This window comes from Asparagus officinalis, chromosome 3, assembly GCF_001876935.1.
Source record: "Asparagus officinalis chromosome 3, Aspof.V1, whole genome shotgun sequence".
In the NCBI taxonomy this organism is placed as follows: domain Eukaryota; kingdom Viridiplantae; phylum Streptophyta; class Magnoliopsida; order Asparagales; family Asparagaceae; genus Asparagus; species Asparagus officinalis.
In genome coordinates this window covers 5,988,851-6,001,771 of record NC_033796.1, presented here as the reverse complement: position 1 = coordinate 6,001,771, position 12,921 = coordinate 5,988,851, and the positions used below count along the sequence as shown (strand labels likewise).

The 12,921-nt window shown below is 34.3% G+C and overlaps 1 protein-coding gene across 2 annotated transcripts in view; it reads left to right on the top strand.

Moving 5' to 3' along the window:
* LOC109832777 (delta-aminolevulinic acid dehydratase, chloroplastic-like) overlaps window positions 1-12,921 on the top strand; it is a 30,768-nt gene that overhangs the window by 3,338 nt on the left and 14,509 nt on the right. For both annotated transcript variants that reach the window (XM_020400190.1, XM_020400191.1), the window contains exons 3-6: window positions 1,855-1,928; window positions 2,084-2,152; window positions 2,243-2,326; window positions 2,416-2,485. In XM_020400190.1, coding sequence (XP_020255779.1) covers window positions 1,855-1,928; window positions 2,084-2,152; window positions 2,243-2,326; window positions 2,416-2,485 — 297 coding nt within the window. The remainder of the gene's footprint in view (window positions 1-1,854; window positions 1,929-2,083; window positions 2,153-2,242; window positions 2,327-2,415; window positions 2,486-12,921) is intronic.

Below are 12,921 nucleotides of genomic sequence, written 5' to 3'. Positions count from 1 at the left end.
CAAGGCATTGGAGGGAATAAGGGTATAAGAACAGTCCGGCTACTCATATTTGATAAATGGGCTACCAAGAGATAAACTAGTGATGAGTTCCGTCCTTGTCACATCGGATTATGGTTAACCTCACCCATTTTCTCCTAGTAGCTCATTTGCTAAATGAGGCTGTAGTTCATATCCGACGTAATTATATATATGTACACATATAATATATGTGTGTGTGTATATATCTCTGAGTGTCGGTGCACATACCTGCGCGTGATGTGTATATATAAAATGGGGATGTGTTGAAAACTCATGTTAAACAAGCTACCAAGAGACAAAGAAATGGTAAAGCCCATCCTACTAGTCATTTTGTAGGAGGTGAACTTCACAACTCATATCTCTTGCTAACTCATTTTGTTAAACGAGACAACTTACATTCAATATCTCACACACAAAACACCCACACACACATATGTGTGCGCTCGTGCAGGAGTCGGGTGATAGGTCCCAGGCTGCGTGCGCGCGAACAGTTGCATATCAAGCCTGATGTACTTATTCATACTCTATACTGAGGTTGTGTTTATATACATAAGCTACAAGAAACTTAACAATTAAAATGTTCTCATTAAATATATTTAGCAACTAATAAAAAAAATTAACTTATATGTGCTAAAATGGCACAACTTGGCTGATTTGCTCTATTTTTTATTCATTTAAACTAAACTCAAAAGTTCTTACATATTAAAGCCATGTTTAGACTAGGGACTTGTTTTCGTCCTGGGATTAATTTAACTCACTATAGTACAAGGATATAATAATCCAACAAACTATAGTGAGTTAATTTTTTAATTAATCTGTTTGGTTTAGTTTGATATTAACACCTCTAATACTTATGTCATGTTTGGGAGCTTGTCATTATAAAACAGTATAAAGGGGTATTTGATTAGATCATGATAACAAACGTCCACAATGTCCTTTTGCCTACCAGCCAACTCTTAATGAATTTTGACGAAATTTCGGGAAATTTTGAATACTGTTAAATGTAAAACTATCTGATAAAACAATACTAAAACACGATAACACAACTTATAGATATATATTCTTCTTATGCTAACTCATATTGAATCTTTGTCAACTTTTCCATGTTTGACTTGCAATTTCAAGCTAGTCTGCGATCATCTTTTTTGAAATTGAGGAAAACCACAAGAGACAAAGTGAGGGATGGAACCTAAGTAGACTGTTATGAGATAATTCTTTTAAATATAAGTCATGTTTGAGCATGAAGACACTTCATATTCATATATATTTTTCTGTTTCTTCTTATCATAAGATTGAATGAACTTCATGAGAGATTGGATTTTTCCACTGCTAGAGATGCATCTTCTGGATGGAATTCCAGTGACTGAGGATTTTTATAGAGGTATGAAGCAGTAACGTGTAAAGGTTTGGTCTCATCGTATTTGGTCCATTGAGGGGCAATGGGTCCTTTAGCGCCTAATGCAAAGGGAAAAATAGTATGGGGACTATAATAACACCATCTCCCTCCTTTATTTAGTCCAAAATCTCTGGATCCTTTAATTTTAGAGGACTTAATATTCCATCCTAATACTCTTGAATTCTAAACCAAACATCCCACTATTTTTAAACGATAAAGGCCTATTACCTCAAAATAATAATGGAGCCAAACAAGAGATAATTTTCCTTTGCGATGTTCAACTTTGCGCATTGTGTAGGAAGACTCTTGCAAGTTGCAAGTGCATGTCCCATCTCCTCTCTCTCTCTCTCATGCACAATCTCTCTTTGTTTAAAGTCACATACACACGTAAAATAGCTATGTTATTTATTTGTTTACATGTAAATTAAAAATTATCGCAGGTGATGATGATATCCCGATAGGAACTGTGCCTGGCTGTTCAAAATTTGGATGGAGACACGGGCTTGTTGATGAGGTATTACATCTGTTTGAGTTGTTTATGTTAATATGTGTTGATGGTAGTAGCCTTCATATATCTGCTTCCTTCTCCCATCATTTGCATAATTGGCGACAAAATTATTTAGTTACATAAATTACAGTTGTAAGTTACTATATGTTTTTTTAATGCAGGTTTACAAGGCGAGAGATGTTGGTATTAGCCGGTTTGCACTTATCCCGAAAACTTCTAGTGCTGAAAAGGTTAAGTTTTTATTTTATCCTTTTCCTGTTTAACCATGGTGGAAATTTTGTCTCTCTTTACAATATTTGGCAAGTGTTTTTGTCATTCAGTTATATGAGAGAAATGAAGCATACCATGTAAATGGCCTAGTACCTCAAGCAATACGTCTTTTGAAGGATAAGTACCCTGAAATTGTGAGATTCATTTAAATTAATAAGTTCAATTCTATATTTTTCTTCTTCTTCAAAAATAGTGTTTTTGCCTAATTTCCAAATTTATGTAGGTTATTTACACTGATGTTATGCTGGATCCTTTTATCCCTGATAGGCATGGTTCTGTACTATGGAAAGATGGTGAGCCATATAGATCCATAAATTACATAGTTGTTTCGTGTTCTCTGGATACCATTAAACATCAAATATATTCTTTAATCATTCTGTTACCACTCTTTTCCACTTTCACTATGTATTACGTGATAATATTGTGTTCAGCCTATATAAGAATGAACTGTATCTGTTTCCTTGCTAATTTAATATATCAGTAAGAATATCAACGTCACTTGATAAGTTGATATGTATTAGTCACTATATATCTAGTTTCAGATATTGATCATATATTGAAAATATCAAATGATCTGGTGGAAGCGTAGTTACGATCTCTGTTACCACACATAGCGATATTGCATCTTTTTAGAATGGCACTTGAAGGTGTATACAAATGCTTCAAAACCAAAAGATGTGGGTGGTTATATTTGCATTCTTAATTGCAACCAAACAGCCACACAAAATTTAGTAGTATACCATTTCGATAAGTTGCCCATGATGATGCGTCTCTTCTATTACTAGGAGCTTTATCATAATCATACGTACCCTTATGTCTAAAGCATGGATCTAGAAAGCATATCTGTCTAAACTGAGGTATGTTAGAAAATGAAATTGACTGCACAATGTTGCATATTGAATAGAGAGGAAAGAAAAAAGAGGTCTGGGTGAGTTAAAATAGAGAAGTAACTATAATTAGGAGTGCTGGGAATAGATTAGTTCTCTTTTGAAAAATGAATTAGTTTCATACATAATACATTTATTTATTATTGGTCCCTGTTAGTATGGTAAATATATATTAATTAGTCTAACTACAAATTGAAGGGTAATTTGACAGATATGAAGATTTGAAGGATAATTTTAAAAATATGGAAGTTTTTTTTTGGGAGGGGGGTGATAGGTGGAAATATCTAAAATGAAGGCAATGATAGTGGGTTCCATGTCTTAATACAATAATTTTCGTGTTGCTTTCTGTTCCATTGGGGATCATTTTCTTCTCTAACTTTTCAAGTATGTGGTTCATAATTCACAAAATATGTGGTTTTGGTGTATTAGGCAAAAGTTCTTTATGTGTCAAGAGTGAAAAGGTAAGAGTTTTAACTTTTAAACTTTTAGTAAACAATGATGAAATTAAAAGAGACGTGGAGTTATTTTCATATATTTTTTAATGATAAACCAACAAGTGAGCGTAAGAGATAATATAAGAACATAATCCTGAGAAGTATTATTGAAAATTTAGTATTACAAAGTGTTGTGCTAACCGATGATATGCTCTAATAGCACTTGTTGAACTTTTTACCGAGATCAAATACAAACGCCGAGAGAGAAGGACTAACACAATCACAATAATGACACAAACGCAAACAACCAATTTTTACGTGGTTCGACAATTTTTGCCTACGTCCACGGGAGCGGCACAAATAATTTCTTATTAATTACAAGAAATTACAAATAAGAGAGAAGATCTCAAACTTGAGATCTTTCAACAAATAGCAGGTGATTTTAATCTAAAATCACCACTCAAACAATCTCTCTTAACTACCAAAGAAAACCCGAATTTAATTTCACTAACCCCTCTACACTTAATTAATGAGAGGACAAACTTGAGAACAAATGAGAGCACAAAAGCAGAGAGAGAACACCCAATTCAGAGCTCAAATCAAAAGGGGGAAAAATTTCCTCCGCCAAAATCTCCTGCTCACACACTCTCGCGCTCAAACAAGCTCCGTCGCCGCTCGGGGTTTTCTCACGCTCCCTGCCACTCATCTCGTGCTCACGAATAGGGTTTCCCTTTTATAGGGAAACCCTAGGGATCCAGCTGTCCCCAACCCGAACAGGCAAGATCGACACACGAGCGGGCGAGCTCCAATCTCGCCTTCAAACCCTCGCCATCAGGCGAGCCCCCTCGATCTCGCCTACATGCCCTACATGCCCGCAGGCGACACACGAACCGCCTCTCCCTTCTACGCACGGAGGCGAGTCTTCATCGCCTGTCCAAAACGTCGCCTGTTAAGCCCTCGCCAGACGAATCCCTCGCCTGCACCTCGCCTACAGGCAAGCATCTCGCCCTCGCCTACGCTGGCGAGCGACTCGCCTCATCGCCCATCCATCTTTGCCGTCTCTGACGAGGTCAGGTGCGTTCATCTACAAATCTCCACCTCGGTAAAGTTTTCTCAAAACTGAGCCGATACCAACCAAAAAACAAATGTCCCACTTATTGCGTCCAGTACGAAGTGAAACGATTCACAACGGACTCAATCCACAACAAATCGAGACCCAAATGAGAATGAGACCACTCTCCAAACGTCAGTGTCTACTTACCAAATCGGCTGCATCATAAAGACTGCCTACATATCCTTTTGTCAAAGGAATCAAACCTTCAAGTAGTTCACCAAATGGCCTCCAAAGACCTTCAATCAAATAGAAGAGTTCTCAACTCTTCACCAACAAATCTGCGATTGATAGAACTCCAAATGACCCTAAAATGTAACGAACCAAACACCTCCACCTGAGGTGAACCAATGGCTATATTCAAACTACGTCTACCAGCTGCACTCGAATTAAACCACTCATCATCTGCATCCAAAACCACATGATCCCCAACCTGTGTCACCTTAGCTGGAATCCCAAACGATGCAGTATGATCTGGAGTATGTGAAGTAATCTCCATCCAACGTGGAGTAACATCACTCTCCACCCGCTGTGATATCCCAACGATTTGATCAACACTCTTCACCTGCCGAGAGTCAAAAATGACATACCTTCTTAGAACAAAATCAGAGTCTCCTAACTGATAACTAAACAAACTTCTGAATTCCAAATGTGCAATCAGATCAAATCTCACATCCACAATGTGACTAAGTGCTGGGTAGCCAGACATCCGACGCAACCCAAAATCTAAAACAGCTCCACCAGATCTAAAATCTCCAAACACAGCAGTCGGTAACCTATAACGAAGATGACCCAAACATGTCGAAGTCCGAACACCATAACCAATGCTCGACATCAAACGCCGATCCTCCTCCAGAAAGGAACAGCTCACTAAATCTGTCATCTCATCTCGTCGCCCTAATATTTCCTCTCTAATGAAATGTCTCAAACTACCATGAACTTGGCACAAATGCAGAAAAGAATAACAGATTACCTTTCTGCTAATACACTTCCTCAAACTATTGTTGACTGCTAGGACTTCAAACCAACGAGACTTGGTTGCAACCCACAAATACCTAGTACAATCCCTAACATAGGAAATCAAATATCGATTATCTCCTAATGATGCCTCCTTAAAAGGCCCCCAAATGCCTGAATGAACACCACTTAAAAGACCTCTCGATCGATGGATAGTGTTGGACCCTAGAGGAGGGGTGATTAGGATCTTATGCTAATCTAATCCGATTTTATGCCAATTAAAACTAATTCAAATATATTCTTGTAAGATAGATATACAAGAGTTATAAGCAAGAATAAGTAATATGAATAAAGAGATATATCCTAGCAAAGAAGTAATATATGTAAAGATATATAAACTAACACAAGGGTGAAATAAACATAAACAAGATAAAAGTGATAGTGTAAATAAACAATGCAAACACACAATATGATCACAGAGTTCGGACCTTTCGTCCTACGTCTCCGCTCCCCACTCCTAGGGAGAAATCCACTATCACAATCGGGTTTTCTACGCTCACCCGAATAACGTTTATACCTCACAATGTCGGTTTTCAACGCTCACCGATCAACGTTCACACCTCACTCACAATGTTGGTTTTTAACGCTCACCGATCAATGTTCACTTCTCACACTCACAATGTCGATTTTTAACGCTCACCGATCAACGTTCACTTCTCACACTCGGTTTTCTAGCTCATCGAAAACTTTACAACACTAACAAATAACAACAAATAATTTATTCTCTAATATAAGGCGAGAACTCAATTAAGCACAACTCAATGTTACAATCTCTCATAATCCCAATATACTATGTATGTAAATACAATAAGCTCAAGTGAGTGTGTGTAAACAATGAGTGAAATCAAATCAACAAAAACTCAATTAAAATCTAGCTTATGGAAATTTATGAATAAAACAATAAATAGCTAGAAATAGAGTTTAGGAAAACTTCTCTATAGATCAAGAGGGAGAGGTAGAAGAGTTAGATGCTCAAACAATGTAGATGATCTTCCTCAAGCTCTTGTGAAATTGTTTTCACAAAACAAACCCTTTAAACAAACTTAAAACAAACTTAAACTCTTTTAAAACTTCTTTAAAACATTCTCTTAGTTATGCATGAAAGATGAGAGCAAGGAGGTATTTATAGCCTCCCAAAACCTCAGCCAAAAAACCCAATCAAAATGACCAAAAAGCCCAAGAGAAAACAGCTCAAAAACTAGCCGTTGAACTGATCTGACAGTTCGGCGGTCGACCGCGACGGTCAACCGCGAGCAACAAAAAGTTAAAGAAAGGCTATGGAAAGCAGGCGGTCGACCGTGACGATCGACCGCGAAAGTCTCTGGATTTGCCACGGTCGACCGTCACGGTCGACCGCGATCCATAAAAAGGCAAAGTAAATTATGAACTGTAGGCGGTCGACCGTGGCGGTCGACCGCGAACTGATACATGAGGTTTTCACAGGTTTTTGTAAACAGTTTTTGAGACTTTTAAAAATATGTTAAAATAACAAATAAAGTCCAAAAATAATGAAACTTTGGAAAATATATATAAACATGTTACAAAAAAAATTTACCAAATTGTATTTCCCATTTATGAAAAATCATCGTTTTGCAAAATAGTCCATAACATGAAAATATGAACATATGAGTTTTGACATTTTAGCTTAACCATGTTTTGAAATAATATAAAATGATTTTGTAGACTTAATAAAAGATGTATATGAGTGTTATTAAGTCCATAAATAAAGAATACAATATTTTCACAAAATTACATATTCTATGCAATATATATGAAAACACAATAGAGTATGAAATATGTAATTTCATATATGTAAACATAAAAACCCAAAATACATGTATGTATATATATAACTATATATATGCATAGAAACCAAAACATATGTATATATATAACTATATATATACGAAGAAACCAATAAATGTGTGTGTATAGATGATTGAGCTTAAAGTACTAACACACATAATATAAACCTAAACTAATGTTACCCAAGCTTGATCTTGATCTTTATTGTAGCTCAACTTGGTAAACTCGCGGATGAAGCTAGAACTTGGATCTTCAATTTGAGTTGCATAGGCTTCACCCACTATTCTTCCAACCTCCATTGGATATGATCGTGTAGGCGTAATTCCATCCATCCTCCAACTTATTATTTGTCTATAATAAATAACAAAACACAAACACTAGACAAACAATATTAGATGTAAATTATTTGTTAAATCATTATCAAAATAAGAAGGCCAACAATCTCCTATTTTTTGATGATGACAAATAATTTACAAAAAAGATAATTGCATGAATGAAAATAAATATATAAATTATAATTCACATGCATATAAACAAGGAAATGTATACTCATAATATTTCTCCCCCTTTGACAACATTAAAAAAGAGAAAACAACAAGAATGAAGAGAGCAAAGGCTCCCCCTATCAATATAAATGGGTGAGTATAAAACAAGTATAGGGAATAACTCCCCCTATCAAAATGCCATATAGAATATATGAAATAAAAGCTAAGGTAAAAACATGTAAGTAAGCATAAATGAAAGATATGCTAAACATAACTCACATACAAACAAGATAATGAGAACACATATTAATATGTCATTAATGAAAAAAGTGTCTCATTACACAATTATAAAAATATAGTGTATAAAAATAGATTTATGAAAACAAAGGAATGAGGCATTACACAATTATAAAAATATAGTGTATAAAAATAGATTTATGAAAACAAAGGAATGAGGAAAACATGAGAACCATGAAAAAAGTTTTCAAGTGAAAACAAATCACTCAAATAAAGTCATAAATCAAGATTTGAGTCCAAAAAACAATGTTTGATCAAAGAATTTTTTTTTCTTTGTATAACTTGATCAAATCACTCATAGAATACATTATAAGACACGAATAGATGATCCATAAGCACAAACACATAAATATCATCATATAAGTAAAATATAATGAATTCAAAGCAACAAATCAAAACACAATTTTTAAGAGAGGCAACAATATCAAGCTCTTGAGCTTGTTCCAACCCATATAATCATTTTAGCATCTGGTAAACATGATTTGAGAAATAAACACCCAATAAACCCGGAGGGTTATATAAATACAAACCTCTCAATAAAAATCGAAACTAATAATCATAAAAACAAAAGAATTGATCAAAGAAAAATTATTTTCATATAATTTTTTTTAAAACATAATTTTCAAAACCAAGAAAAGGAAAAAGTAAAAGTACTAAAATTCTTGGTTTAAAAATTATTTTGGTACCCAAGAATTCTTGGTGCCGGATTGATTAGAGATATGATCCCTATCATTCAAGCTCAAAGGCCTAGGGTTAGGAACCCTCTTGGGCATATGTGGTGCACGGGATCGGTCATAGCAATAATCACTCAAATAACCCTTCCGATTGTAATATGTACAATGGAAAGGAAGCATTTGCTTATGTTGACCATTAAAAGGTGCACGTAAAACATTTGCAAACAAAGGTAAATTATTTAAAGCTTTTTGCAAATGTAAAACATTATCAAAATAAAACTTTCCTAAGTGGTCAAATCTACCACAAACATTATATTTATAAACATGTGGTCTACTAGAAACATTTGGCAAATGAGACTTATTTTTCAAATCAAAACAATATTTGGTCAAATGACCAAAACGATCACAAATATCACATTTAAACACATGAGCATGCTTATGATGAACATGATGAGTATGTGCATGTGTATGTGATGAAGAAGCCTTATGAGATGCACAAGAAGCATTAACCTTAGAAGATTTGTGTGCATCATAACAAAATTTAGCAATGTGGCCTTTACGACCGCAAATTGAGCATTTGTAAATTTTATTATACAAGTGTGCATAGTGTGTATGTGATTTTATAACACTAAGTTTAGCACACTTGTCCATAAGGTTCTTATGGTTATCAATGCATGTATTAAGAGTTGAGTCTAAAGATAAAATGCGATTTTTAACAACATTTAACTCATCATTTGGCACATATGCATTTACATTAGAAGTAGAACATAAATAGTCATTTATAAAAGAAGCAGTATTATTTTTTATGTTCTTTACTTCTAACATAGCATTATTTTTGTCATGAGTCAAGTTAGCAATATTCAATTTTAAATTATTATTTTCCAAATTTAATATATCATTGTTTTCTTGAAGAGCAATACTTTCTTGAGAAATAATATCAAATTTGAAAATTAACTTCTCATGATCGGATTTTAAATCTTCATGCTTGCTTTGTAAATTAATAAAATTTTTATGTAATATGTTATGGGCATGCAATAATTTTTCACTAGCACAAGCAAGTTCATCACTAGATAAATTATTAATGGTTTCGAACTCACAAACCTCACTAGGGCTATCGCCTAGTAGCCATGTGCATGATGCTCCATATGAACTTGAAGCCGGATCCTCCAAGGCTTATCGGATCGCCTCCAAGTCCCCTTGATGTGCTTCAATAAATTTCTATAAGGTGTAAGCACTATCAAAATGAACAAACTTGTTAGAGAGAGATGAGTTAAAAGTATTTAGCAAATATTCTAACAAAATATTGTTCATGATAATCATTCTATGATCATCTTTACTCCACTTGGATTTTTCCAAGGTGGGTACAATATAAGCACAATCTATAATTTCTCATAATTTAAAATGTTTAGATCTAACAAATAGCTTAAATCTAACACACCATTGGGCATAGGAGAAATTATCTAAACAAGGAGTAGCATTCATGGCATAACCTAAATAAGGTGCACCGTGCATATCCATAATGTATATATATGCAAGCAAAGCAAAAATTAAAAATTAGATTAGCACAAAAAAATAACTTGGATCTTTAACTCAAGGCGATTAGTTCTTAAATCAAAGAGCACCTAGCTCTGATACCAATTGTTGGACCCTAGAGGGGGGTGATTAGGGTCTTATGCTAATCTAATCTGATTTTATGTCAATTAAAACTAATTCAAATATATTCTTGCAAGATAGATATACAAGAGTTATAAACAAGAATAAGTAATATGAATAAAGAGATATATCCTAGCAAAAGGAGTAATATATGTAAGGATATATAATCTAACACAAGGGTGAAATAAACATAAACAAGATAAGAGTGATAGTGTAAATAAACAATGCAAACACACAATATGATCACGAAGTTCGGACCTTTCGTCCTACGTCTCCGCTCCCCACTCCCGGGGAGAAATCCACTATCACAACCGGGTTTTTTACGCTCATCCGAATAATTTTTACACCTCACAATATCGGTTTTCAACGCTCACCGATCAACGTTCACACCTCACTCACAATGTCGGTTTTCAACGCTCACCGATCAACGTTCACACCTCACTCATAATGTTAGTTTTTAACGCTCACCGATCAACGTTCACTCCTCACATTCACAATGTCGGTTTTCAACGCTCACCGATCAACGTTCACTCCTCACACTCGGTTTTCTAGCTCACCGAAAACTTTACAACACTAACAAATAACAACAAATGATTTGTTCTCTAATACAAGGTGAGAACTCAATTAAGCATAACTCAATGTTACAATCTCTCATAATCCCAATATACTATGTATGTAAATACAATAAGCTCAAGTGGGTGTGTGTAAACAATGAGTGAAATCAAATCAACAAAAACTCAATTAAAATCTAGCTTATGGGAATTTATGAATAAAACAATAAATAGCTAGAAATAGAGTTTAGAAAAACTTCTCTATAGATCAAGAGGGAGAGAAATAGAGTTTAGAAAAACTTCTCTATAGATCAAGAGGGAGAGGTAGAAGAGTTGGATGCTCAAACAATGTAGATGATCTTTCTCAAGCTCTTGTGAAATTGTTTTCACAAAACAAACCCTTTAAACAAACTTAAAACAAACTTGAACTCTTTTAAAACTTCTTTAAAATATTCTCTTAATTATGCATGAAAGATGAGAGCAATGAGGTATTTATAGCCTCCCAAAACCTCAGCCAAAAAACCCAATCAAAATAACCAAAAAGCCCAAGAGAAAACAGTTCAGAAACTAGCAGTTGAACTGATCTGACAGTTCGGCGGTCGACCGCGAGCAACAAAAAGCTGAAGAAAGGCTATGGAAAGCAGGCGGTCGACCGTGACGGTCGACCGCGAAAGTCTCTGTGACGGTCGATCGCGATCCATAAAAATGCAAAATAAATTATGAACTACAGGCGGTTGACCGTGGCGGTCGACCGCGAACTGATACATGGGGTTTCACAGGTTTTTGTAAACAGTTTTTGAGATTTTTAAAAATATGTTAAAAATAACAAATAAAGTCAAAAAATAATAAAACTTTGAGAAATGTATATAAACATGTAAATAAACATGTTACATAAAGAATTTACCAAATTGCATTTCACATTTATGAAAAATCATCATTTTACAAAATAGTCCAAAACATAAAAATGTGAACATATGAGTTTTGACATTTTAGCTTAACCATATTTTGAAACAATATAAAATGATTTTGTAGACTTAATAAAAGATGTATATGATTGTTATTAAATCCATAAACAAAGAATACAATATTTTCACAAAATTGCATATTCTATGCAATATATATGAAAACACAATAGAGTATGAAATATGTAATTTCATATATATAAACATAAAAACCCAAAATACATGTATGTATATATATAACTATATATATGCATAGAAACCAAAACTTATGTGTATATATATATAACGATATATATATATATACGAAGAAACCAATAAATGTGTATGTATAGATGATTGAGCTTAAAGTACTAACACACATAATATAAATCTAAACTAATGTTACCCAAGCTTGATCTTGATCTTCATTGTAGCTCAACTTGGTAAACTCGCGGATGACGCTAGAACTTGGATCTTCAATTTGAGTTGCATAGGCTTCACCCATTATTCTTCCAATCTCCATTAGATATGATCGTGTAGGCGTAATTCAATCTATCCTCCAACTTATTGTTTGTCTACAATAAATAACAAAACACAAACACTAAATAAATAATATTAGATATAAATTGTTTGTTAAATCATCATCAAAATAAGAAGACCAACAGATAGAAGTGCCAAACTCCATCTCGATCTTCTCGCTCATCCTAATGTGCTCAAAAGACTTCAATCTACAGGTCAAAGCACTCCTCAACAATCCATGCACGACATGGCTAATCAAATACCCTAGTCTCAATAAATACCACAGTCTAGCCAAATCCAATGAAGTCGTCAGCTCTTTATCAATCACCGTGCTTCTAAGCAAATAATTTAAAT